This window comes from Salvia splendens, chromosome 3, assembly GCF_004379255.2.
Source record: "Salvia splendens isolate huo1 chromosome 3, SspV2, whole genome shotgun sequence".
In the NCBI taxonomy this organism is placed as follows: Eukaryota; Viridiplantae; Streptophyta; class Magnoliopsida; order Lamiales; family Lamiaceae; genus Salvia; species Salvia splendens.
In genome coordinates, this window is record NC_056034.1 from 1,543,466 (window position 1) to 1,569,818 (window position 26,353).

At 37.7% G+C, this 26,353-nt stretch overlaps 9 protein-coding genes across 14 annotated transcripts; 2 read left to right on the plus strand and 7 right to left on the minus strand.

The window, feature by feature from the left end:
• Positions 1–48: 48 nt before the first annotated feature.
• LOC121795386 lies at positions 49–2,661 on the minus strand. Its single transcript, XM_042193909.1, has 4 exons — positions 2,523–2,661; positions 686–1,885; positions 503–609; positions 49–427 (listed from the first exon to the last, which is right to left on the minus strand). The coding sequence occupies exons 2-4, from the start codon at positions 761–763 to the stop codon at positions 49–51; spliced, it is 564 nt and encodes a 187-aa protein (XP_042049843.1). The 5' UTR covers positions 764–1,885; positions 2,523–2,661.
• On the minus strand, positions 960–1,873 carry LOC121795390. The gene is made up of 4 exons (XM_042193916.1): positions 1,703–1,873; positions 1,447–1,620; positions 1,265–1,371; positions 960–1,179 (listed from the first exon to the last, which is right to left on the minus strand). The coding sequence occupies exons 1-4, from the start codon at positions 1,871–1,873 to the stop codon at positions 960–962; spliced, it is 672 nt and encodes a 223-aa protein (XP_042049850.1).
• A 909-nt stretch (positions 2,662–3,570) lies between the features above and the next one.
• LOC121794754 lies at positions 3,571–6,227 on the minus strand. The gene is made up of 7 exons (XM_042193080.1): positions 6,150–6,227; positions 5,562–5,660; positions 5,311–5,484; positions 5,139–5,245; positions 4,894–5,075; positions 4,702–4,818; positions 3,571–4,613 (listed from the first exon to the last, which is right to left on the minus strand). Exons 2-7 carry the CDS (start codon positions 5,652–5,654, stop codon positions 3,622–3,624), a joined length of 1,665 nt encoding a protein of 554 aa, XP_042049014.1. The 5' UTR covers positions 5,655–5,660; positions 6,150–6,227; the 3' UTR covers positions 3,571–3,621.
• A 651-nt stretch (positions 6,228–6,878) lies between these two features.
• LOC121795214 lies at positions 6,879–8,469 on the minus strand. Its single transcript, XM_042193693.1, has 5 exons — positions 8,354–8,469; positions 7,989–8,075; positions 7,733–7,906; positions 7,428–7,659; positions 6,879–7,358 (listed from the first exon to the last, which is right to left on the minus strand). Exons 1-5 carry the CDS (start codon positions 8,399–8,401, stop codon positions 6,973–6,975), a joined length of 927 nt encoding a protein of 308 aa, XP_042049627.1. The 5' UTR covers positions 8,402–8,469; the 3' UTR covers positions 6,879–6,972.
• An 881-nt stretch (positions 8,470–9,350) lies between these two features.
• Positions 9,351–11,574, minus strand: LOC121795439. Its single transcript, XM_042193974.1, has 6 exons — positions 11,544–11,574; positions 10,988–11,086; positions 10,743–10,919; positions 10,559–10,665; positions 10,286–10,476; positions 9,351–10,164 (listed from the first exon to the last, which is right to left on the minus strand). The coding sequence occupies exons 2-6, from the start codon at positions 11,072–11,074 to the stop codon at positions 9,395–9,397; spliced, it is 1,332 nt and encodes a 443-aa protein (XP_042049908.1). The 5' UTR covers positions 11,075–11,086; positions 11,544–11,574; the 3' UTR covers positions 9,351–9,394.
• A 602-nt stretch (positions 11,575–12,176) lies between these two features.
• Positions 12,177–14,845, minus strand: LOC121795398. The gene is made up of 6 exons (XM_042193925.1): positions 14,800–14,845; positions 14,580–14,704; positions 12,874–12,972; positions 12,601–12,777; positions 12,429–12,535; positions 12,177–12,369 (listed from the first exon to the last, which is right to left on the minus strand). Exons 1-6 carry the CDS (start codon positions 14,843–14,845, stop codon positions 12,177–12,179), a joined length of 747 nt encoding a protein of 248 aa, XP_042049859.1.
• An 853-nt stretch (positions 14,846–15,698) lies between these two features.
• On the plus strand, positions 15,699–18,506 carry LOC121794226. Of its 2 annotated transcripts, XM_042192303.1 has the most exons (5): positions 15,699–16,869; positions 16,958–17,134; positions 17,200–17,306; positions 17,366–17,598; positions 17,692–18,506. In XM_042192303.1, the coding sequence occupies exons 1-5, from the start codon at positions 16,765–16,767 to the stop codon at positions 17,943–17,945; spliced, it is 876 nt and encodes a 291-aa protein (XP_042048237.1). In that variant the 5' UTR covers positions 15,699–16,764; the 3' UTR covers positions 17,946–18,506. The 2 variants fall into 2 exon arrangements, with proteins under 2 accessions (XP_042048237.1, XP_042048236.1); XM_042192302.1 differs by having other exon boundaries at positions 15,704–16,869; positions 17,366–18,506.
• A 200-nt stretch (positions 18,507–18,706) lies between these two features.
• On the minus strand, positions 18,707–19,608 carry LOC121794228 (ESCRT-related protein CHMP1B-like). The gene has a single exon (XM_042192304.1). It carries the CDS (start codon positions 19,546–19,548, stop codon positions 18,937–18,939), a length of 612 nt encoding a protein of 203 aa, XP_042048238.1. The 5' UTR covers positions 19,549–19,608; the 3' UTR covers positions 18,707–18,936.
• A 975-nt stretch (positions 19,609–20,583) lies between these two features.
• On the plus strand, positions 20,584–25,610 carry LOC121794367 (anoctamin-like protein Os01g0706700). 5 transcript variants are annotated; one of them, XM_042192496.1, is made up of 18 exons: positions 20,585–20,844; positions 20,934–21,003; positions 21,105–21,466; positions 21,915–21,984; positions 22,062–22,177; positions 22,386–22,512; positions 22,594–22,694; positions 22,815–22,906; positions 22,996–23,100; positions 23,180–23,449; positions 23,665–23,797; positions 23,867–23,980; positions 24,081–24,151; positions 24,249–24,379; positions 24,480–24,562; positions 24,647–24,754; positions 24,861–25,019; positions 25,095–25,610. In XM_042192496.1, exons 3-18 carry the CDS (start codon positions 21,281–21,283, stop codon positions 25,236–25,238), a joined length of 2,010 nt encoding a protein of 669 aa, XP_042048430.1. In that variant the 5' UTR covers positions 20,585–20,844; positions 20,934–21,003; positions 21,105–21,280; the 3' UTR covers positions 25,239–25,610. The 5 variants fall into 5 exon arrangements, with proteins under 5 accessions (XP_042048432.1, XP_042048430.1, XP_042048431.1 ...); XM_042192497.1 differs by having other exon boundaries at positions 20,969–21,003; XM_042192495.1 differs by lacking the exon at positions 20,934–21,003.
• The last annotated feature ends 743 nt before the right edge of the window (positions 25,611–26,353 follow it).

Below are 26,353 nucleotides of genomic sequence, written 5' to 3' on the forward strand. Positions count from 1 at the left end.
TATATGTATTATACAGCAATGTATGAAAGTTTTAACCCACCTCTTCACTCATCCCACTCTCTGTCTCTTCGTAGATGAAGCTTCATTACCACCTCCAACCATATCGTTGCGTTCGTGGAGGTGCTGATCCGGAACAACAGAGGAGTTCTGACTTGATGATGAGTCAACATATGTGGAGGCAGGAGCAACAATGGGGTTCTGACTCGATGTGCCAACATCACTGTGTTGATCAAGTCGTTGATCATGAGCAACAAGAGCCTTCTGACTTGAAAAATCGGCAGGTCCTGAGAAGAGCCTGAGCTCAGTCAGATGCTTGTCATGGTTCGGTAAGGGCCTGCGACTGAGCTCAGCCAGATGCTCATCGTTTATCAGCAGCTGCTCGTAGTGCTTATCAAGCACTCCAGGTAGGAATGTAACTTCATGTTTCCTGTTAGAAAATACATTAAACCTGAATATATGCGCAGAATGAAATACGAGAAGGAAATATGTACTATATACGTACATGTAAAGATGGGCTTGACCGTTAGTGAAATCATTAGTAGGCTCCCAATTGCTATGCTTTCCTGGTTGAGGTGAGATTTCTCGGAAGAAGAGAGGAGTGCTAGCCAACTGCATATTAGTTCAACTACTCATATCCAATACATTACATATATCTAATAAAGATGAAATATGGGGAAAATGAAACCTCAATTCGAAGACATCCGGGTTGATTAGGGTTCATAACAGCCTCGATGGCAGTGATATCGGACCATGAAACTTCCATCTTGATCTTCAGTAGCCCATCAAGAAAATTCCACACCAGCTTCTTCTTGGCATAGTGGAATTTGGCAGTCAAGTCGCCTTGGTAGTTAGACACCCTCTGCCAAGAACAGATGGTTTTCTTTATTCCGGAAGCATAGATTGAAGTGAGATAAATGGATTTGTATATGTAATTGCAGTGTGTATATCTGTGTATATATTTATATATATACCTTCCAGTTTCCTACAAGAAAGCTGTTGATTGTGACATTGGAAGCCTTCGGTTTATCATTTGTTGGGAGGGGCCAGCGACTGTGCTCAGCTAGACGATCATTTGTTGGGAAAGGCCTGCGACTGAGCTCAGCCAGATTCTCATCATTTATCAGAAGCAACTCGTAGTGTTTATTAAGTTCTCCAGGTGGGAACGTAGCTTCATGTGTGCTGTTATATTTATCAAACCTTAATATATACATCTCTCATTCTGTGCAGGGTGAAATACGAGATTGAAATATGTGAGTATACATACCTGCAAAGTAGGGCTTGGCCACCAGTGAAATCATCTACCGGCTTCCATATAGTTGGCTTTCGCGGCTGAGGTGGGATTTCTCGGAAGAAGAGAGGAGGCTTAGCCAGCTGCATATTAGTTCAACTAGTCATATTCAATTCATTACAAAGCTAATAAAGAGAGAGAGATGTGGAAATTGAGACCTGAATTCGAAGAAATCCGGGTTGACCAGGGTTCGTAACAGCCTCAATAGCAATGATATCAGACCAAGAAACTTCTATTTTGCTCTTCAATAGCCCATAAAGAAACTCCCACACTAGCTTCTTCTTGGCATGGTAGAATTTGGCAGTCAGTGTGCTTCTGTAAATAGCCTCCCTCTGCCAACAACAGATGATTCTTTATATTCCAAAATCATAGAGTTAAGATATGTATTTATGTGTGTATACATAAATAAAATACCTTCCAGTTTCCTACAGTAAAGGTAGTGATTTGAACATGGGAAGCCCTAATCTTATCATGGCTATGTCTCACATCCACTTTGTCTTGTGCTACTCTTGATGCAGATTCCAACTCATTGAGAAAGGACTCGGTTATTTCCAGGTTCAATCCGATAGGAGACGCCAATGGCATCGATTTTGTTTTCTACAAACATCTAAGTTAGTCAAGCGCACACACAACACACACAGTACATAAACCGCAAACAATAGCAAAAACAACTGAAAATATATCGAACAATAATGTAGAGATGCATTATGGATATAAAGTAAAGAATATAATCATTTAAAATCATTGTTTATCTATTTTTAGGTTATCAAACAAACAATTTGCAATTAGAATTATCAATACTTCCTTTTATCATTTGAAATTGAAATAGAATTCCCAATTCCTATCACAATTTAAACTCACACTCATAGATATGGCTATGATAATCTGATTGATTTCGATTTTGATTTCAATTTCGATTTCGATTTTTCTACTGTGAGGTTCAAAAGGGTGTGAAATCATAGGCAAGTAAACACACACATAGATTCCCATTTCCCTTTCCGTTCAAGATTAAACCCTGATCAACCCAACTCCGATCCAAATTCAACTAAAGATCGATGGAGATAGAAACTACAACATATTCAGAAATCAAATCAGAAAAAACCCTAAAAATCATGATTCATTCATCTGATTCACACACACACACACACATATATATACATAGATAGATAGATAGATAGATAGATAGAGAGAGAGAGAGAGAGAGAGAGAGAGAGAGAGAGAGAGAGAGAGAAACCTCAAGATCTTGTGGTGTAAAGGGAGGGCTGCCTTGATTGTTCTCGTCCATGCTTGAACCGGCGATTGTATGCGTAAATTGGTGATCGATCAGCTCCTGAAGAGAAGAAAGGCGAAGGTGAGCTTTGGGGTTACTTTAATGATGGCGGGAAATATTGAAGTGATGAGTAGGAATCACTAAATTGGCTTTCTTTTAATTAATGTAAATAAGCATAAGCTTACTTAAGTTTTGAGAGTTAGCATGCTAGATTGACTTTAAATATATGGAGTAATATTATTTGTCTATTAGAAAAAAAGATATCACATTTTCGGATATGGTCGTATTAATTAAAAGATACTCTTTCCGTCTGTCAATCCACGCGTCATCTTTTTTTATAAAAATTTTCCGGTCATTATACGGATATCTTATTTACTTTTCATTATTTTTTATAAATAGACCTTATATTCAACTCTTTTATTTTAATAAAAGTATGCTTCGTATTCCATTGTTCTTTTTCACTCCTTTGTATTCATATTGCTTAAAACGTATGCCGAGAAAAGTGAGGCGTGTATCTTTTTTATAAAAAATTTCATGTCACTATACGTATATCTTATTTACTTTTCATTATTTTTTATAAATAGACCTTATATTCCACCATTTCATTTTAATAAAAGTAAGATTAGTTTTCCATTGTTTTTTTTCACTCCTTTGTATTCATATTTCTTAAAATGTACGCCGAGAAAAGTGAGGCGTGTACCTCAATTCCAATTTTATGATATTAAACGGAACCTAAAGTAAATTCAAACAACACTCCGAGATATGACACTCATAATTTGATCTCGATTTTGATAATAGGTTTAGGGTGTAAATTATAATTAGGTAATAAACACATTTATATAAATTCCTTTTGTCACCTTTCCATGCAAGATTAAAAAGATTATAACATGGATATTTATTCAAATATTTATTTCTAAAAAGAGAAAATAAAGGCCAAAAACTGAAAGCAAAGGATGTTCAAACTTGAAACTAAGATTAAATCCAACAAGAATAAAACTTGGATCATTGGCACTAAAGAAATGTCAAACTTGATCATCACAATTGCAAGTTTTTGACCATCTCTTCATGGCTTTGATGGTGGAGCAGGATAAGTAGATGAAGCTTCATTTACATTACCACCTCCAACTGGCTGATTGCAATGATCTTCCTGGCTTTGCTTTATATATAGGTCAAGCAACGACCACGCGCCATCATCACAGTTTGCGTTTGCCTCCCTTAGTATTGCCTCAGCCAAGCCCAGCTGATCATCAGTTGGAGCATTTTGCACCATATGTTTTCCTTTATCATTTCCGCGTCGCATGCACCATGGTAGGCATCTACTCCGAGGAGAGAGTTGCTGCTCATCACTAACAGCAGAGGAGTTGTTCCCACTTGATGATCGGTCGACAAATGCTGGCTCATTGTTGACAGCCAAATCATTGTATTGACAAAGTGGTTGATCACGTATAACAAGAGGGCGGTTCTGTCTTGATGAATGGACAAATGTTGAGCCAGGAAGAGCAACGGGGTTCTGACTCGATGAGCCCACAAATGTTGGCTGAATATTGTTGACAGTCATATCATTGTATTGATAACCTCGTTGATCACGAATAACAAGAGGGTGGTTCTGTCTTGATGAATGGACAAATGTTGAGGCAGGAAGAGCAACGGGGTTCTGACTCGATGCGCCCACAAATGTTGGCTGAATATTGTTGACAGTCATATCATTGTATTGATAACCTCGTTGATCACGAATAACAAGAGGGCGGTTCTGTCTTGATGAACCGACAAATGTTGAAGCAGGAACAGCAAAAGGGTTCTGACTCGATGAGGCCTTTGTTTGCTGATTGTTGAAAGCCATGTCGTTGTATTGATTAAGTCGTTGATCACGAACAATACTCGATGATCCCATGAATCTTGGTTCATTGTTGATGACAAGAGAGTTATTATAACTCGATGAGCCCGTGAATGTTGGCTCATTGTTGATGACAAGAGGGTTCTGACTTGATGAGCCTACAAATGTTGGCTTGTTGTTGATTTGATTCCCCCACGCCGCCATGCCACCATTGCTTGATGCTAAAAGAGGATATATAGAGTTGGGGTTAGTATAATAACAGTAGAAAGAGTTAAAAGCTACTCATATATATATAGATAGTTAGTATACCTGATGGTGCTTTATATAGAGAATGGTGGAGTTGTTGCTGCTGATCCGAAACAACTATAGGGTTCCGACTTGATGAGCCGACACATGTTGGGTCATTGTTGATTTGATTCCCCCGCGCTGCCATGATGGGATTAGTATAACAACACTAGGAATGGCTAAAAACTACTCATATAAATGTAGATAGTTTTTTACCTGATGCTGCTATATGTAGAGAATTGTGAAGCTGTTGCTGCTGTGGGATCTGTTGTAATGGCAAAACCGATTCATGGGTTTGGAAGAGCCTGCGACTGAGGACAGCTAAACGCTCGTCGTGTACCAGAAGCTTCTCGTAGTGTTTATCAAGTACCCCGGGAGGGAAAGTAGCTTCATGTCTCCTGTAATATTTATTCAATATTAACATATATATGCGCGGATTGAAATTAAGTATATATACATACATGCAAAGTTGGGCTTGGCCACCGGTGAAATCATCTACCGGCTCCCAATTACTATGCTTTTTGGGCTGAGGAGGGATTTCTCGGAAGAAGAGAGGAGGCTTGGCCAACTGCATATTAGTGCAACTAGTCATATTCAATCAAAATAAAGATGATATGCGCGGGAAAATGAGACCTCAATTCGAAGAAATCCGGGTTGATTAGGGTTTATAACAGCCTCAATAGCAGTGATATCAGACCAACAAACTTCCATTTTGATCTTCAAAGGCCCATTGAGAAACTCCCACAACAACTTCTTCTTGGCATAGTAGATTTTGGCAGTCAAGTCGCCTTTCCGAGTAGTCTCCCTCTGCCAAGAACAAATGACTTTTTATATTCCAAAATCATAGATTGAAGACATGTTGTATTTGTGTGTAACATATATACCTTCCAGTTCCCTACAGTAAAGGTGGAGATTGGGAAATTGGAAGCCTTCTTCTTATCCTTATCATTTTGAGATCCCAGAGGAGGCATCGACATTATCTCCTACAAACATCTTAGTTAATAGATGAACTGAGAAAAAGACAATAAGTTCAGTGGAAATCAGCGCTAAAAAAATTAAGATTAGAATGTAGTACAATTTTATAGTACTATTAATTACTTATATTTACAAAAAAAAATAACTAAAATTTGAATACTATGATTTTAATTCAATTGAAGATTAGAATTTTTAATACACTTACTATTGATTACTTAATTCACAAATAAACAATTTGAATTAGAATTCTATAACTTAATTCAATTGCACGTTGTACCCTAAAGTAAATTCAAACAACCCTTGTAGGTAATAAAACACATTAATTTTGTATAGATTCCGTTTTCCATGCAAGATTAAAACTGATTAAACCCTGATGAACCCAACTTCAAATTCATGGATATACAAACAATTTCAACATATAGAAATCAACTTGGAAAAACCCTAAAAATAATGATTCATTCACCTAAACTCACACACACTCGTTTCTTTATATTTACCTATATGAGAGACAATCAGCTCTTGAAGGAGAAGAATGGCGAAGGAGAGCTTTGGGTTACCAGATTCTTGAATCTTGAGAGGGAGAAAGAGAAGCTTATCTGGATTGTGAGAGAATGATATGTATATATACACTTATCCTCCTCAGTAATGATGGCGGGAAATATTATTAATTTCTATTGTGACAAGGACTTGGAGTCATAAATATAATTAATTAGAATAAACAATCGGAAGCTTAATTAACTAAGGTTTGACTACGCGCCTTATCTAAGTACATACTCCACTATAGTTTTTTTTAATACAAATATCCCCTGTTTAATTAAGAATTCTATTTGGAGTTGTTCCACGGAAAACAGTATTAATATTATATAATTAAAATCATAATATTACATGTACTAGTTAACCCTAAAAAAAAATAAAAAATAACTGAAATTTACAAAAAAAAAAAGCAGGATTAAGATATTTATGAAAAGCATCGACAAAACCAAATAAAATTCTCACTCTTTCTTGCAAAAGATTTTCATCCCACATGTTTCTCGAGTATTAATAAAAAGAAAAGCTCCCATTTGTTTGTTTTCTTTATGCCAAAGTTTTCTACGAGGAAATCTTCATGTAAACACCATAGTGAATTAAATTGACAAAAACTATTTTATCTGTTAACGAAAGATTATTATATGAAGAACTATTCAAATATTTATTTCCAAAAAAAAAGAGAAAATAAAGGCCAAAAACAGACAACAAAGGATCTTCAAACTTGAAACAAGATTGAATTTAACAAAGAATCAAACTTGGAACCAGTTTTAGTTTGTAAAAAACCACAACTCTTCATGGCTTTGATGGTGGGGAAGAAGCAGGAGGATCAGATGAAGAAGCTTCATTCACATTACCACATCCAACTAGCTCATTGCCATGATCTTCCTGATCAGTTTGTTTCATATATTCGTCGATCATCGACCACAAGTCATCATCACACGCTGCGTCCGCCTCCCTTGCTAGTGCCTCGGCCAAGGCCTCGTCATCAACATCAGCTGCACAATTTTGCTCCAAATACTGCGCTTCACTTGATGATCCGTCGAAAAATGCTGGCTCATTGTTGTTGTAGTGATGAAGTCGTTGATCAGGAACAACAAGAGCGCGGTTCAGTCCTGATGAATCGACAAATGTTGGCTCGTTGTTGTTGATTTGATTCCCTATGACAGCATTGCTTGATACTACAAGAAAATAGGATTAGTATATATATAAAAAACTAGTACTAGTATGTATAAAGATAGTTACTATACCTGATGAAACAGACTCAACGGGCGGGAAGGGCTTGCGACTGAGCTCAGCGAGACGCTCATCTTTAATAAGAAGCTTCGCGTAGTGCTCATCAAGCGCTCCAGGAGGGAAGGTGGCTTCGTGCGTCGGGTAAATAAGGGCTTGGCCATTGGTGAAATCATTTGCCTTCTTCCAGTTGGGATGATGCCTTGGTGAAGGTGGGATTTCTTGGAAGAAGAGAGGAGGTTTAGCCAACTGCATATTAATTACTTCAATTCAATTCCATGACAAAGCTACTAATAAAGATGGAATGTGTGGGAAATGGGACCTGGATTCGAAGAATTCCGGGTTGATTAGGGTTCATAAGAGCCTCGATGGCAGTGATATCGGACCAAGAAACGCGCATCTTGCTATTCAATGACCCATCAATAAAGTCCCACTCCACCTTCTTCGAGGTATAGAAGAATACGGCATTCAGGTTGCCTTCATGAGTAGACTCCCTCTGCCAACAACAGATCACTTTCTATATTCCAAAATCATAGTTTGAAACTTGAAAGAAATGGATTGTGTGTATAGATAAATACCTTCCAGTTTCCTACAGTAAAGGTGGTGATTGGGAAAACGGAAATCTCCGGTATATCCTTATCACGGCGAGATCCCAAATTGGAAGCCTATCATAATTCGATTTCGATTTTTCGACTGTTAGGTTCAACAGGGTGTGAAATCATAGGCAAGAAAACACGTAAATTTCCTCTTTTTCATTTTATTTTCAAGAATCAAGCTTAAACCCTGATTAATCCAGCTCCAAATTTCAGTAAAGATGGAGATAGAAACTGCAACATCTAGAGCATGTTCAGAAATCAAATCAGGAAAACCCTAAAAATCATGATTCATTCACCTGAACTCACACACACACACACACTGAAATCAGAGAGAGAGAGAGAGAAACCTTCCGATCTCGTTTAGAGGGACGGCGGCGTTGAGAGTTCCCCGCCATGCTGGATTGGCGATCGATCAGCTCTTGAAGGAGAAGAAAGGCGAAGGAGAGCTTTGGGTTACTTGATTCTTGACAGAGAGAGAAATGCGCAGGAGAGAGAGGATGATAAGTAGTTCAACTTATAATCCACGATTAGTTATGGCGGGAAATATTTGTATTAACTTGCAATGTGAGGAGTAGTTGGGCATTCTTTTAATTAATATGAATAAGCTATTACTCAAGGTTTGAGAATGAGCCTAATGAGGATAAAGTTAATTAGGATTTGTGTGCGAGTTGACAATGGTAACGTCTGAAGTCAATATTTTGGTTTGAGTTTATCGTGACGTGACCATTAAATTTTTATTTATTTATCTAAAATAAAGTTAATTTGAAATATAATATAGTATAATATATGTTCTCCATCAACGAATACATGTCTCATATTTCATTTTTCGGTTTGTTTGTCAATACACGTCTTATTTACTTTTTATTGTTATTGTCAAATAAACGACTTAAATTCCATTAATTTATTGAACTCATATTTTTTTACTATAAAATTAATTATTTTAAATGTAAGATATATATTTCATTAAATTTTTTCTAACTCATTTTTTGTTTGTATTTTTAAAAATTCATTAAGACACGTACTTATAGGCAAATAGAATTATAGTAGTAGGAATACTTATTAGTAATAGTTGATTAAAAGAATGAAAACGTACTTATCACCAGGCTTAGCTGCAAATGATTGCTGTAAATACTGTTGTGAGAAGGACTATGATTCGTTAATTTAACAGTACTTTGTTTTAATTAAAATAAATGACGGAAGCTTAATTAAACTTTGACAAATAGCCTTATCTAAATAAAGTTAATATATATTAGAAATATAATACACTCTTGTCAAAATAAAAAAATTATTTGAGTGTAAAATAAAATTCAAAAAGAATAAAACTTGGAACCACTTTTAGTTCCTGTTATGTTTGTACCATAACATAATTGCAAGTTTTAACCATTTCTTCATGGCCCTGTTGGTGGAGCAGGAGAAGTAGATGAAGCTTCATTTACATTACCACCTCCAACTGGCTCATTTCCCTGACCTTGCACTGTAAACAGTTCGATCAAAGACGATGCGAAAGCATCACACGTTGCGTTCGCCTCCCTTACTATCGCATCAGCCAAGGCCTGCTCACCAGCATCTGAATACTCTACTTCAATTAGGCCGTGTTGGAACTTTGGCGGGCAGCTACTCGGAGGATGGATGAAGGGGGCAGCCATATCGTCCGAAACAACTATAGGGTTCTGACTTGATGAGCCCACAAATGTTGGCTCATTGTTGTTAGCCATATAATTGTGCTGATAAAGTTTTTTACCACCAACATTAAGAGGGTTCTTACTAGACGAGCCCACAAATGTTGGCTCGTTGTTGAGAACCACACCATTGTACTGATGAAGTAGTTGATCGCGAACAGCAAGAAGGTTCTGTCTTGATGAATCGACAAATGTTCGCTCGTTGTTGATTTGATTCCCCAATGTTGGCTCGTTGTTGAGAACCACACCATTGTACTGATGAAGTCGTTGATCGCGAACAGCAAGAAGGTTCTGTCTTGATGAATCGACAAATGTTCGCTCGTTGTTGATTTGATTCCCCAATGTTGGCTCGTTGTTGAGAACCACACCATTGTACTGATGAAGTAGTTGATCGCGAACAGCAAGAAGGTTCTGTCTTGATGAATCGACAAATGTTCGCTCGTTGTTGATTTGATTCCCCATGACACCATTGCCTGATGCTACAAGAGAATATATATGTTTAGGACCAAAATTAACCTTTACTCTAGTATATGGTATAATAATAGTAGAAATAACTAAAATGAAACTACTCATATATAGTTAGTTAGTTAGTTACTATACATGATGCTGCTATGAAGTTAGCATTTAGAGAATGGTGAAGCTGTTGCTGCTGTGGGATCTGTTGTAATGGCAAAAATGATCCATTAGTCGGGAAGAGCCTGCGACTGACCCTAGCTAAACGCTCATCGTTTAGCAGAAGCTTCTCGTAGTGTTTATCAAGTGCCCCGGGAGGGAACGTAGCTTCATGTCTCCTGTTGTATGTTAATCAATATTAACATACATATGTGCGGATAATGGAATGAAATATTGAGATAGAAATATGTGTATACATACCTGCAAAGTAGGGCTTGGCCACCAGTGAAATCATCTACCGGCTCCCATTTAGTCTGCTTTCGCTGCTGAGGTGGGATTTCTCGGAAGAAGAGAGGAGGCTTAGCCAACTGCATATGAGTTCAACTAGTCATATACAATTCATTACAAAGCTAATAATAAAGATGAAATACGCGGAAAATGAGACCTCAACTCGAAGAAATCCGGGTTGATTAGGGTGGTTCATAGCAGCCTCAATAGCAATGATGCCAGACCAACAAACTTCCATTTTGCTCTTCAATGGCCCATTGAGAAACTCCCACACCAACTTCTTCTTGCAATAGTAGATCTTGGCAGTCAAGTCTCCTTTGCGAATAGTCTCCCTCTGCCAAAAATAAATGAATTTTACATTCCAAAATCATAGATTGAAAGAAATGGATTGTATATAAATACCTTCCAGTTTCCTACAGTAAAGGTGGTGATTGGGAAATTGGAAGCCTTCATCTTATCCTTATCATTTTGAGATCCCAGAGGAGGCATCGAGTTTATCTCCTACAAACATTTAATTTGTTAATAGATGAACTGAGGAAAGACTCGGATTTTTTAGCATAAATAAAAAATTCAGTTGAAATCAATGCTAAAAATTTAAGATTAGAATCCAATACTACTATTTATTACTTAAATTTACAAAAAATAAATAGTGTACCTTTAATTCCATTAAAGATCAGAATACCAGTACTATTAATTACTCAAATTCACAAAAATTAATTATTGTGTACTCCCTAAAGTAAATTCAAACAACACTTGTAGATCATCATAATTTGATCTCGATTTCGATTTTCGACTTGTGTGTGAAATCATAGGTAATAAAAACACATTAATTTATACTTTTCACCTTTCCATGCAAGATTAAAACTGATTAAACCTGGTGAAACTAGTACAACATATATAAATCAAATTGGAAAAACCCTAATGATGCATTCACCTTAACTCACACACACTCGTATACCTATATTAGAAGAAGGCGAAGGAGAGCTTTGGGTCACCAGATTTTTGAATCTTGAGAGAGGGAGAAAGAGAAGCGCAGGTATTTAAAGTTTATGGACGGCGGCGAATCCTATTTGGATTCTGAGATGATGATAAGTAGTTCTACTTATATATACTCTTATTGCACGTGTATGATGGCGGGAAATATTATTAACATCTATTGTGATAAGGACCAGGAGTGGTAAATATAATTAATTAGACTAAACAACTGGAAGCTTAATTAAGTTTTTGAATATCCCCTGTTTAATTTATTCCACGGAAAACAATATATTTTTATTTTTATTTTTAATATCTCATAGTTTATTCTTTCTAATTTCTCCACTTAAACATTTATTTAAAAAAATAATTTGAAAAGGATGCCAAATAAATTATTACTAAAAGATGGTCCACAATTTTCAATATATGAAAACTAAACCACAATTTCGCAATTATTATATCGGCCTCATTTCAAGTGAAATTTGCAATGATGTGTATGTCTAATTCAAACTTGAAGCAAGATTGAATTTAAAAAGAATCAAACTTGGAACCAGTTTTAGTTCCTGTTTTGTTTGTTCCAATATTCTTCTTCACCATTTATAAGAACCACAGCAACTCTTCATGGCTTTGATGGCGGATCAGGAGAAACAGATGAAGCTTCATTTGTGGAGAGCTGCTGTTGTGGGGTCTGTTGCAAGGGAAAAAAGGTCGGGAAGGGCCTGCGACTGAGCTCAGCCAGACGCCCATCGCTTATCGGAAGCTTCTCGTAGTGCTTATCAAGCGCTCCAGGTGGGAAGGTAGCTTCATGCTTCCTGTTATATTCAATCCATTATTGAAATGAAATACGAGATTGAAATATGTAAATACATACCGGCAAAGTTGGGCTTGGCCATTAGTGAAATCATCAGCCGGCTCCCAAGTAGTACGCTTTCGCGGTTGAGGAGGGATTTCTCGGAAGAAGAGAGGAGGCTTAGCCAACTGCATATTACTTTAACTAGTCATATTCAAAGCTAATAAAGATGATATGCGCGGGAAAATGAGACCTCAATTCGAAGAAATCCGGGTTGATTAGGGTTTATAACAGCCTCAATAGCAGTGATATCAGACCAACAAACTTCCATTTTGGTCTTCAAAGGCCCATTGAGGAGAAACTCCCACACCAACTTCTTCATGCCATAGTAGAATTTGGCAGTCAATTCGCCTTCGAGGTTAGAATCCCTCTGCCAAGAACAGATGATTTTTTATATTCCAAAATCATAGATTGAAATTAAAGAAATGTTGTATTAGTGTGTGAATATATGCATATATATATATACCTTCCAGTTTCCTACAGTGAAGGTGGTGATTGGGAAATTGGAAGCCTTCAAATTATCCTTATTATTTTGAGATCCCACATCTACATTGTCTGCCTGCTGCTGATTTTGACAGTGTGGATTCCACCAATTTGCGAAAAGGCTCGGTAGCTACCGATCGGAATCCCAGAGGAGGCTTCGACATTATCTCCTACAAGTATCTTAGTTAGTCGCGCGCACAATTCATAAAATACGAACAATACACGCACGCGCACAAACAACACTGAAATTATATTGAACAATATAATGTAGAGATACATTCATTAAAATCAATACTAATGTTAAATTTTGGTTTGTCTATTTTTAGCTTATCAAACAAACAATTTGAAATTAGAATAATCAATTACTTAATGTTAACAAATACTACTAGAATATTTGAAATTGAAATAGAATTCTCAATTCCTATCAAAATTCCAAATATCAGTTCAAAAACACTCGGAGAAAATGGCTATCATAATTTGGTTTCGATTTTTCGACTGTGAGGTGTAAAAGGGTGTGGAATCACAGGCAAGAAAACACATAACATAAATTCCTTTTTTCTCCCTTTCCATTCAAGATTAAACCCTGATTAATCCAACTCCAAATTCCAGTAAAGATGGAGATAGAACTACAACATATCCACAACATATTCAGAAATCAAATCGGAAAAACCCTAAAAATCATGATTCATTCACCTGAACTCACACACACACACACACTAGAGAGAGAGAGAGAGATGTTAATTTGTAGCCCACAATTGTGGACTTTTGGTTTTGGCAAAGTTTTGTAATCCCACATCGGTGGGGGAATTGGAAGTATGGGGGGTGGCTGCCTATAAAAAGGAGCTCACCCCCACTTTGTAAATCATCCTCAAAATTGTATTCTCTTCTCCGTCTAAATATAACGGGCTCTGCAGAGGGTGCTCGGAGACGTAGGCAATTTGGCCGAACTCCGTTATCAAAGTTCCGGGTGTGTTCTTTCTTTATTATTTATTTTGTTCCGCATTTAATTCTGGCTTTATTCTCTGTTGGGATATTGTATTCAATATTATTTGCGAGTTTGGTAGTAGTGTTTTGTGCGGTTCTTTTGGGTGTTTTTATATTGTGATAAATACACCGACTGATAAATTCTGTTAGGAATCTGGTATTTAAGAGGGACAGTGTCCTCGCCAGTTTTTCCAAAGAATTTATTTGGAGAAGTAATTTTATCGAGTAGACCCCATTGGGTTAACTCTGAAATTACTGAATCGGTTCATTTCACTATTTGAGAGAAAATTACCCGGTTTTCTCAACAAGAGAAACCTCCAAAGTATAGGGACATTTAGTGCATTGAGAGTCGTCCTCCTCCATGCTGAATTGGTGATCGATCAGCTCGTGAAGTAGAAGAAAGGCGAAGAAGAGCTTTGGGTTACCAGATTTTTTAATCTTGAGAGACAGAAAGAGGAGAGCAGGAGCGTATCTTATCTGGATTGTGAGAGGGTGATCAGTCGTTCTACTTATATATGCACTTATCGCCCGTGTAATCATGGCGGGAAATATATTTATTAAGTTCTTTAAGAGAAGTACAGTCGTAGGAGTCATTAATTAGGCTATGTTTTAATTATAAATAAATAAGCAGAAGCTAAAGATATGTCAAACTTGATCACCATTGCTACACCTAATTCAGCAACAAGAAACCACAAGAATAATTACTTGCATTTGCATCACAAAGTAATATATGCAACTCTTCATGGCCTTGCTGGTGTAGCAGTATAAAGAGATGAAGCTTCGTTCCCAGTCGAAACCATCCCACTCTGCCAAGCACTGCTCACCACCATCTGCAACATTTTGCATCAAATATTGTGCTTCACTCGGGTCGTGTTGGAATATTGGTATCCAGCTACTCGGAGGAACAACATATAGAGGTTCTGACCACTTGATAATGAGCCAGCAAATGTTGGCTCATTGTCGACAGCCATATCGTCGTATTCGTAAAGCTGCTGATCCGAAATAACTATAGGGTTTTGACTTGATGAGCCCACAACATAGCTTGGTGCTACAAGAAAATATATATTGTTGGGATTAGTATAATAAAAGTAGAAATGGCTAAAAGCTTCTCGTAGTGTTTATCAAGTGCACAGGGAGGGAAAGTAGCTTCATATCTCCTGTTATATTTATTCAATCTTAATAAACATATGCACGGATTAGGGAATTAAATACGAGATTGAATTATGTATGTATATATATATACTTGCAGACTTGGGCTTGTCCACCGGTGAAATCACCAGCCGGCTCCCAAGTACAACGCGTTTTGGGCTGAGGTGGGATTTCCCGGAAAAAAGGAAGGAGGGTTCGCCGACTGCACATTAGTTCAACTAGTCATATTCAATTCATCACAAAGCTAATATAGATGAATATATGCGGAAAATGAGACCTCAACTCGAAGAAATCCAGGTTGATTAGGGTTTGTAGCAGCCTCTATAGCCGTGATATCAGACCAAGAAACTTCCATTTTGCTCTTCAGTGGCCCATCGAGAAACTCCCACGCCAACTTCTTCTTGCCATAGTACTTTGGCGGTCATGTCGCCTTGGCGGCTAGACTCCCTCTGCCAAGAACACATAGATTTTTTGGATTCGAAATCATAGATTGGATGTGAGATAAATGGATTTGTGTGTGTAAATATATACTCCTTCCGTCCCATAAAAATATGGACAATTTGTATGGCACGGGAATTAAGAAAAAATTGTAAAGTAAGAGAGAGGGGGAGAATGATATGGTAAAGTAAGAGAGAAGAGGTGAATGGTAGTTAAAATAGTGTTAGTGGATAATAGGACCTATATTATTAAATTGATATAACTTTCCAAAAGTGGAATGCTCATATTTTTGTTGGACTGACGAAAATGGAAACTGCATATATTTTTATGGGACGGAAGGAGTATATACCTTCCAGTTTCCTGTAGTAAAGGTGTTGATGGGGAAATATGAAGGTATAGTAGGCTTCATCTTAGCCTTATCATGGTGAGATCCCACAATATCCACATTGTCTTCTTCTTCTATTGAGCAAACAGTCGCTTCTCACCATTCGCAATCCCAGGGGCAGCAAGTTTGGGTCCTATAAACAAAAACCAATTATAAGTCAACGTAAAATTTGGTTGGTTTTTTAGCTTATTAAACAAATTAAGACCTTTTTCCTATATAATCGGTGCCATTAAATTAGTCAACTTTTATTCTATTCTAAAAAGGATGTTACCACACATCACACTAATAAATGACGTAGATATCATAACTCTTTCGCATTAAAATTACTCGTGTCGTCCCTAAATTGCTATCATTAGAGGACGGATGAAGTGTTAATTATTTAAATTAACAAAACAAGAAATTGAACTAGAATTCACCGTTAATTCAATTCCAAACGTTATCACAATTCCAATTGTATGGTACTAGACTAACCCAAAAATCAAATTCAAACAACAGTTGTAGATTATCATAATATGATTTCGATTTTCGACTTAGGGTGTGAAATCACACATTATATAAATTCCTTTATCAACTTCAGATTCAGGGAGATAATTATTGAAAAATAATGATTCATTTCCCTAAACTCACACACACTCGCGCGTGTGTATATATATACATATATAAATATAGAGAGAGATTAGAGAGAGAGAAACCATCAGATTATTAAGGAGACAAGTGCGTTGAGAGTCATCCATACGAAGTTTGCGATTGTATGCGTAAATTGGTGCTCGATTTGGCCTTTGGGTTACTAGATTTTTGAGAGAGAGAGAAAGAAAAGAGATCGTTTAATTGTTTGATAACATAAATATAAATAAACCAAATTTTCATCATTGTTCAATATATTTTCAGTTGTTTGCAGTTTATGTACGAGTAACTAAGATGTTTGTAGGAGATAAACTCGGTCTGCAGAATCTCACCATCATAAGGATAAGACGACGGCTTCCAAATCCCGAATCCACTACCTTTATTGTAGGAAACTGGAAGGTATATATGTATGTATGTATTTACACACTAATACAGCATCTCTTCAATCTATGATTTTGGAATATAAAAAATCATCTGTTCTTGGCAGAGGGATTCTAACCTCAAAGGTGACTTGACAGCCAAATTCTACTATGGCATGAAGAAGTTGGTGTGGGAGTTTCTCCTCAATGGGCCTTTGAAGACCAAAATGGAAGTTTGTTGGTCTGATATCACTGCTATTGAGGCTGTTATAAACCCTAATCAACCCGGATTTCTTCGAATTGAGGTCTCATTTTCCCGCGCATATCATCTTTATTAGCTTTGAATATGACTAGTTAAAGTAATATGCAGTTGGCTAAGCCTCCTCTCTTCTTCCGAGAAATCCCTCCTCAACCGCGAAAGCGTACTACTTGGGAGCCGGCTGATGATTTCACTAATGGTCAAGCCCAACTTTGCCGGTATGTGTTTACATATTTTAATCTCGTATTTCATTTCAATAATGGATTGAGTATAACAGGAAGCATGAAGCTACGTTCCCACCTGGAGCGCTTGATAAGCACTATGAGAAGCTTCTGATAAGCGATGGGCGTCTGGTTGAGCTCAGTCGCATGCCCTTCCCGACCAATGAATCTGTTTTTCCCTTGCAACAGATCCCACAACAGCAGCTCTCCTCATCGGTTTTGCCATTACAACACATCCCAAAACTACAGTTTCACCATTCTCTAAATTCTAACATCATAGCAGCATCAGGTATAGTAACCATCTACATACATATATTACTAGTAGTTTATAGCTATTTCTACTGTTATTATACTAATCCCAACTATATATATTCTCTTGTAGCATCAAGCAATGGTGTCAAGGGGAATGAAATGAACAACGAGCCAACATTTGTCGATTCATCAAGACAGAACCACCCTCTTGATCTTGATCAACAACTTTACCAATACAATGATATGGCTATCAACAGTAAGCCAACATTTGTGGCCTCATCGAGTCATAAACCCGTTGCTGTTCCTGCCTCAACATTTGTTGAACCATCAAGACAGAACCACCCTCTTGTCGTTCCTGAACAACGACTTTATCAACACAATTAGCAAACATTTGTGTTGTGTGCCAATCGAGTCAGAACCCTGTTGTTCCTGCTCAACATATGTCGACCAATCATCAAGTCAGAACTCCTCTGTTGTTACTGATCAGCACCTATATGAACGCAACGATACGTTTGTCCCCTTCATTCCTCCTCCGAGTGGCTGCCGACCAAAATTCCATCATGGCATAATTGAAGCCCAATATTTGGTGCAAAATGGTGCAGATGCTGGTGAGCAGGCCTTGGCTGAGGCAACAATAATGGAGGCAAATGCAACGTGTGATAATTTCGCATGGTCGGCGATCGAACTATTTTATATGCCAAGTCAGGAAGTTCGTTGCAATGAGCCAGTTGAAGGTGGTAACGAAGCTTCATCTATTTCTCCTGCTCCACCATCAAAAAGCCATGAACATGAAGAGTAGTTTTGGTTTCTTAATTCTTATAGATGAAGAAGAATTGTACAAAGTACAAACATTACAGGAACTAAAACTGATTCCAAGTTTGGTTCTTTTTAAATTTGATCTTGTTTCAAGTTTGAAGATCTTTTGCTTTCTGTTTTTGGCCTTCATCATCAAGTTATCAAATTCATCAAATGCATCATAACAGAATTCAAACATGCATCAATAATGTTCAAGAGATTCCATTTTTTCCCAAGTCATCAATCAAAATCAATAAATTCCAAGTTTATCAAAATCTAGAAAATCCTTTCACATCACCCACAAATACAATCTCACACATGCCCAAAAACAAAATTTTAAAAAAGGCAGATGATCAAGGTATACACATTATATCAAATTAATCAATGCTACAATGCAGAATACCAATAATTCAAGCTCCAATGGATAAATATGCAACAGCAGACATTTGATTAGAACAAAAACACACAACAGATACGCATTGTCACTTGAAAATAATACACATTATATCAGATAAATTTGAGAAATCCACGCATTGATTGTATATAAGCATCCAAATAATCCCCAAACCAGTTCAAAACCCTAGCCGCGCGCCTTAAGCTCGGCGAGGCGCCTTGTGAGATCGTCCTCGTCGACCTTCTCGCTGTTTTTGACGGTGACGGCGTGCGCTGCCGGCTGGGGGAGGCCGACCGAGACCTCGAGGCCGTAGTCGTCGGCCACCTGCTGCATAAGGCTGTTGACGTCGCCCTCGGGGGTGGAGAGCGAGGTGCTGCCGGCCATGGAGCTCTCCATGAATTCGGCCTGCACCTCCATGTTGACGAACTGGCGCTCGAACTGATCCATCGTCTCCGACATCTTCTGCAGGTTTCCGGTGGCGAGGGTTGACTCGAGCGATTTAACGATGCTGCCCATGGACTTGCTGATGGAGGTCATCTTCGCCTGCGTGTCGAGGCGGGCGACGACGGCGTCGAGGCGGGAGGAGAGGCGGAGGTAATTCATCTGCTCGTTGCGCTTGCGGATGGAGTTCTCGGCGTAGATCCGGGCGCCGTCCATGTTTCCCTTCTCGATCGCCTTCTTCACCTTCAATTTCTCCGCCTTCTCCTCCTTCTCGCACTTCCGCGCCTGCCGTTGCAGGCTCTTCGACGTGAATTTCAGCTCCATGATCTGCTGCATCAGCTTCTCGGCGTTGCCCATCGCGATTTCTAGAGAGAATTTGAAAAAATTAGGGATTTGAGTTGGAAATTTGGAAACGATGGTTTGGGATTTAAATTCTCTTCGCTTTTGGAGTTGAGATCGGGTGCGACGGATGCAGAGGATGTCGGATCCGGATTATGATGAAATGGGTCGGGTCTTGGAATTTGCGCTCTGATTGGATGGATTGTCGCGTGTTTTGAAATTTGAATTGCGGAGTTGTTTCCAATTTTTACGCTTTCTCCAAAGCGTGTCAACTTATTTCTAATTACTCGGCCAAATATCATTACTTTTTAAGAATTTTTAATGCATCTTTATTATTCACAAAGTAAAATCATTCTAAATAACTTTGAAAATAAATATTTAAAAAAATAGGATGGAGTAAATACTAAATACATTCTTTTTTGCAATACTATTTCATTGCTGAGGATTGATAAAATAAAATGACGGTGGTATACAGCGATATTACTCTCCACGTCCCATAATAGATGTCACACTTTCTTTTTTAGTTTGTCCCACAAAAGATGTTACATTTCTATTTTCGGAAAAAGTTCCCTCTCACATTAATCTCATGTCATCCCACAAGTGTTGTGACATCTTTTATACGACCGAGGGAGTATTAATCAATAAAACAATGCATGCAACTAAATTTCGCACGATTCAATTGGATATTAATTTCCATTAAAATTTGATGTTAATGTAGCATCTTTTTTCATCATATTACTACATTGCTACATTATTAGCGACATCAATCTATTAACCTACGCATAACCTAGCTTACTTCTTCTATAATCCCTACCCAGCTTTTAAATTTTAATTTTGTCATTTTTGCCATCTAAACTTTTCAATCTTTGATGTGACTCGTAACATATCATTATTTCATTCCAAATGATTAACAAAAGTAGGATTATTTGAATAGTAATACCAGAAAAAAAAGAAAGCTTGGACCAAAAATTTGAAATTTTGAAATCGTGAAATCTAGCCCACATTCATTTTTTTTGCCTTACCTTCATAAAACTGATTTCTGAATGATTCGGAATATACGATCATTTTAGTTTCTTGAAAATTAGAAAAGACTCCAAAATTAGGAAAACGATCTTTGAAAAAGGGTTATATGAAAAAAAGGCGGCGTCTTGATAACATTCGTATTCCCAAATTTAATGGTTGAACATAAATTATGCCTTCAATTGCATGGAGCGAGATGCGAAAAGGGCCACTTGTAAAAGAACATTTTTTTATTCCAAAAGTTTCATTTTTCCATTGCCATTCTCACATTCTGCAATACTGAGGAAGAAAGAGGTATGCTGTTGAAATCCAATTCTCCCCTTTTTTCCATTGTTAGCTTTGCCTCAAATTGGTTATTTGGGTTTTATTTATTTTCCTGATAGAGGCAAAAATTAGCAGTCTTGATTGCCACGTGTAGGCCTGTCCCTCCCTGAGCTCGTGTGTCTATTACAAGTACACCTATTTTCTTGGTTTCCGGTAGCACAGACACCTGGTTTCTGTTTGTTTCCCATTTTTTTCTCATTGTTCATCTCTTCTGTTTTGACAAAAACAAGGAGGCCTGCTGCTCAAGATTCGTGTAGGTTTTGACATTTCTGGGGGAGGGGGTATGTGTAGTTATGAGAGGGAAGGAGGAGAAAAAGGGGGGCCCTTTTGCTTGTGTGTTGATTAATTGAAGGGAATTTAATATTTTTATTCGGAGGTGCTTTTTTTCTTGGTTGGGGTGTTGGAAATGACCGATAATGATAGGGAAGAAGAAGGGTGTCTGTTTGAGATAGCACTGGTGGTTCCCAAATGGGGTGAGAACAGAGGGGATGAGAGAGAGGGAGCTCATTGCGTTGATATTCTTGTGGATGAGCTCAAGCAAAGAGGGTTCATCGTTGAAAGAGATGTTGGCCTTCAAAATGAATTCATCAAGGTAATATTGTTTAAGCTTTTATCAGAAATGTAGGGGATTTATATAATTTGCCAAGTTTCGATCTTTTCGTTAGCTATTGTTGACTTCGCTCACATTTTGCCTGATTTATGGTATTGCATGTCTGGAAATGCAGATGATTTTTGTGAATTTTTGCTGCATTGTTGATTTATATAGTTGGTCGTTCTTAATTAGTCATATTTTGCTTGATTTATGAGTATTTCTTGTCTGGAAATGTAGATATAGCATTTGCCAAATTTTACTGCATTGTTGATTTGTATAAGTTGGGAGTTCTTGGCTTTATGATTGTTCGCGAAACTTGCATGTTTTGATAAAAAACAGTTGCATCGTTGGTTTTTATAAGTTGGAGTTCTTGGCTCCGTGATTGTGATTGTCTGACAAAATCGCATGTTGTGATACGAAACAATGTTGATTTTTCCCTGATTTGCAGTTAGCAGCATCGGATGATATCATTGGAAGGGCTGCAGCTGCGTTGCAGTTCAGAAAGCCAACTTGTATAGGTGATTGATTCGGTTAGCTCTCATTTTAGCATATATCCTGTGGCTTTTATTGTTGCAATGACCCTTGCTGCCTTCAGGGATGGATCTTCCATTTGAATGGGAGGAGGCAGCAGCTTTCATTAAGCTACCAGATGGCTCCTTGTTCAGTTGGTGTGAACGATTCCATTGCTACAATCACATAATATATGGGATTGTAAGTCACACATGCCTTATCTACTTAACTCATTTAAATCAATGTTACTGTAATTCCGTGAAGGGGTCATCTATTGTTCATATAGTAGTTCCGTTGAGCTCCTTCCCCTTTCATTCTAAAAGTTAGAGGGTTGAAGTCTGACGTAAATCGATTCAATCTAGTTGTAATCCCCTTCCCATTCTATGCTGATTAAAGCAGAATGTGGCAGGTGAACACCAGAGAGTCGGCTGTAGTGCTGAAATCTGACTTTAAAGAGGAACACTGGAAACCGGGTGAATCTCTAGTCCGGAAATTAGAGGCAATGGGCATCGTCGAAGAAGTATTTCCATTGCATGGTACTATTATATCTTATATGTTTATAGTTGTTCGAATACATTTCAGATATTGCAAACAACTCTTATCCATGTTCTTCCTAGATGAAAAAAAACGGAAGCAACTTCTAAGAAGCTGGGCGATGAACTGGTCAGACGTCACGCAACAGCCAATTGATGATATATGTGCATATTACGGGATGAAGGTAAAAATGCTAATTCCCAGTAGTTGAACATAATTGTTCAGCGATTATTCTAACTTTGCTTTATCATACAAAGAGGCTCGTCCTATCAGAATTTATTAATAAGGAATAAATATCATGCAGATCGCCACCTATTTTACGTTCCTTGGAATGTATACAAGGTGGTTACTTTTTCCGGCATCGTTGGGCCTTGCTGTGCAGTTGTTTGATTTCGGGTAAAATCTGGAACTTTGTGCTGTATATGAACTTCTGTCGACTTAAATCAACTGCGAGAAGCTCAAATCCCCTCCCTCTGTTTATTTAGATCGTTGCAATTTGCTGTTCTTCCGTTTTTCTTCATGTCGCTGATATCATGGGTTGTCCTGTTTTTCCAATTCTGGAAACGCAAGAACGCAGCCGTTTCAGCTAGGTGTGTATACTGTATTGCTTGAATGGCATCATATTATCTCTCCTTTCCCGTATTATATCTTCTTGTCTGTGTGGTTCAGGCTGCAGATATATAATTCATCCTCTTTGGAATCTGAATATAGATCTATGAAAACTGAGCCAAGCTTGTCTCGGTTTCCCTCGGAACACATGAGGAAACGAAACGCAGACAGAATAAAAGAGAAGGCGAATTTCCAGAGGGATGAGTGGTTTAGTTGGCTGCTAAGAGTAAGGAACGACGCCTTCATTATACTGAGCATCATATGTCTCCAGCTACCGTTCGAGTTAACTTATGCTCATCTCTACGAGGTTCTTGGAGCAGATGCTCTAAAGTAAGCACTTGATCAAATTGCTTCTTCGTTGCTTTATTTTATAACTCCGGGAATTTTTCATTCCTCATTAAAAGGAAACTTCGGTTGTTGAATGAAGAATGCTCGATCATTAGTAAATTTTCTTTTCATATTGCCCTAATTTTTGTTCCCTCTCGTCTCCAATTCCTCGAATTCAGATTTTATTATTAACGTTCTCCTTTCTTGCTATTTCCCAGGTTTGGTTTAACAGCAGTTTACCTCTTCGTGATCCAGTACTTCACAAGAATGGGTGGCAAGATCGCCGTGAAACTTATTAAATACGAAAAATTTGACACTCCAGAGAACAAAACAAACAGCTTAGTATACAAGGTATATAAAGAGATGGCCACAGTCTTTGTCGTATGAAAGCTATTCGACACTTATTTTTGTCCTTCGCAGGTATTTGGCCTCTATTTCATGCAATCATATATTGGAGTATTTTATCATGCTCTACTGCATCGTAATATAACAACTCTCCGGCAAGTTCTAATCCAACGTCTGGTTATGTACGAGGTAAAAATCGATTAATGGGCATATTTCTTTCTGCGAGTTTTTCTTTATTTAGTCATTTTCGATTTCTTATTCTTGTGCTGGCCGGGTAACTGTGTTTCAGGTGATTGAGAATCTACTGGAAAATTCTATTCCGTATTTGTCGTACAGTTTCAGGAAATATACAGCTGTCAGGTATATTCGCGTCTTAATGTTATACTAGCCTTCTAGTCCACCTCCGAGGTAATCGAGTTTGTATCTGAAACAAGTGAGCTGCATGCACCACTTGAAGGAATAAGGTAAAGCGAGACAAAGGGTCGTCAACCGGCAAGTCACGCACTTTTACTCGGGTCGAGAAGGAATATCTTAAACCTGCTTATAACGCAAGTATAGGCCAGGAAATCGAAGATGGACTTTTTGACGGTAATATATGATATCTATAGATTACTTTACTGGTTATTTGAACATCCCTGAGTTTGATTGAGTTGTTTCGGATACTAAAAAAATGAGCGACTTCTGGCAGATTTTCTCGAGTTGGTGCTGCAGTTCGGAATGATCATGATGTTTGCTTGTGCATTTCCTCTCGCATTCGCCTTTGCAGCAATGGTAGTTATTAATTTAGCATGTTTTTGTGTAAAAGTGTGAAGAAATAACAAAAGTGTTGCTTATTATTTTCGCGTTGATTCTCAGAATAACATCACAGAAATTAGAGCAGATGCTCTGAAGTTGCTTGCAATGATGAGACGGCCCATACCTCGCGCTGAAGAAACGCTTGGGGCGTGGTTGAATATTTTTCAGGTATAGTACTCTTTTCTTGGCCAACCCGAATCATGACATGTTTCGTTTTCTATCATCTTATATTGGCTTGTGATATTTCTGAACTCGGGTTGTGCTCCATTTTCAGTTTCTGATAGTGATGTCGATCTGCACTAATAGCGCGCTTCTAGTGTGCATGTACGACCGCGAAGGGAACTGGAAATTATCACCCGGGCTTGCTGCAATCCTAGTCATGGAACACGCTCTCTTGTTTATCAAATTTGGATTTTCATGCATTGTCCCAGAAGTAGGCCGATGTTTTCTACTTCTACACGTGCATTCTCCCTCCCGGTTGCACTAACTCGTTTTTGCTTGAATTCAGGAGCCCGCGTGGGTGAAAGCCGCTCGGATGAAAAATGCCAGTCAAGCGGAACAGGTGTGTACTAGACAACTCTTGAAAAACCTTTCCGGAGACGAGAAATGGTTCGAGGAAGTAAGGTCTCAGGAATCCAAAAAGGATGCCTAGGAAGGAAGAAACAAACGCCAGAACCGGAGCCGGTTCTGAGACCTCTTCGTTGAAACGATCCAGCTCTTACCTATCCGATGATCTGCCCGGAAAAGGTAAGAGTGCCCGGTGCCACGGAACGGACTGTTTTGTAGTATAGCTTATGTTAATTAGAGGGGTAAATTAATGCTCTTGATAGGTGAAGAATATAGTGCAAGGTGTGAAGAAAGAAATCAAATAACATGTTGATTGTTATTTTAGAATTTTGTATGCAACTAGATGTGTTATGTACCAAAGATAGTGAATCTGTCTATGTTGTTTGCCTATGATTTGAAATGTTTGTATAAATATGTACATATATACTTTTTGAAGAAAATACCTTAGTTCTTGTAATTTGCCTAATCTAGATTAAGTGTAAAACCACGATTTTTATTAGTCATTGGCAATTTTTACTCCAATACAGAGAGGATAAACTCAGATATGAACCAAATGGAGCTTACATAAAGTTGTAATCAAGTCAAAACAAAATTGTAAAAACCATAGTAAAAACATTAGTTTTGACAAACTTAATCGCTCTTTTAGATCTTTGTAGTTAAAGAATTGGCCCTTTAAAAGTTGATTTTTATAAATCAACAAGGCTAACATAATTTTGAAGATAAGATTGACATCAATTGTATCAATCTATATGTAGGGGTTATTGGTTAATAGACACAGATGAATAAAATATCTCGAGTTAAATGAGGAACAATGAGTTTTTTTTTAACGGTCGAAATTCTATTATATGTGAATAAATTTTGTTATAAAAAACATTAAAATCAATCCACTTATTCCCTCTTTAATGTTTTCATATCATAAGTCAAGTTAACATAATTTTGAAGATAAGATTGACATCAATTGATTCAATTGTATCAATCAATAATATACTTAAAGGGAGGAATATGATTTACAGAAAGAAATGCAGAAATTAAAAAGTCAGTTAATAATCCATAATTCTGAATGCTTTTAGAAGCTGAATCTAATCAATACACTATCGTCCAGTTCGGTTAATCATACAAAATAATGATGCATAACAATATAAGATACAACAGAGATGGACTTTTATGATAGAATGGGCTTTATCTAGGATTGATTTAGTC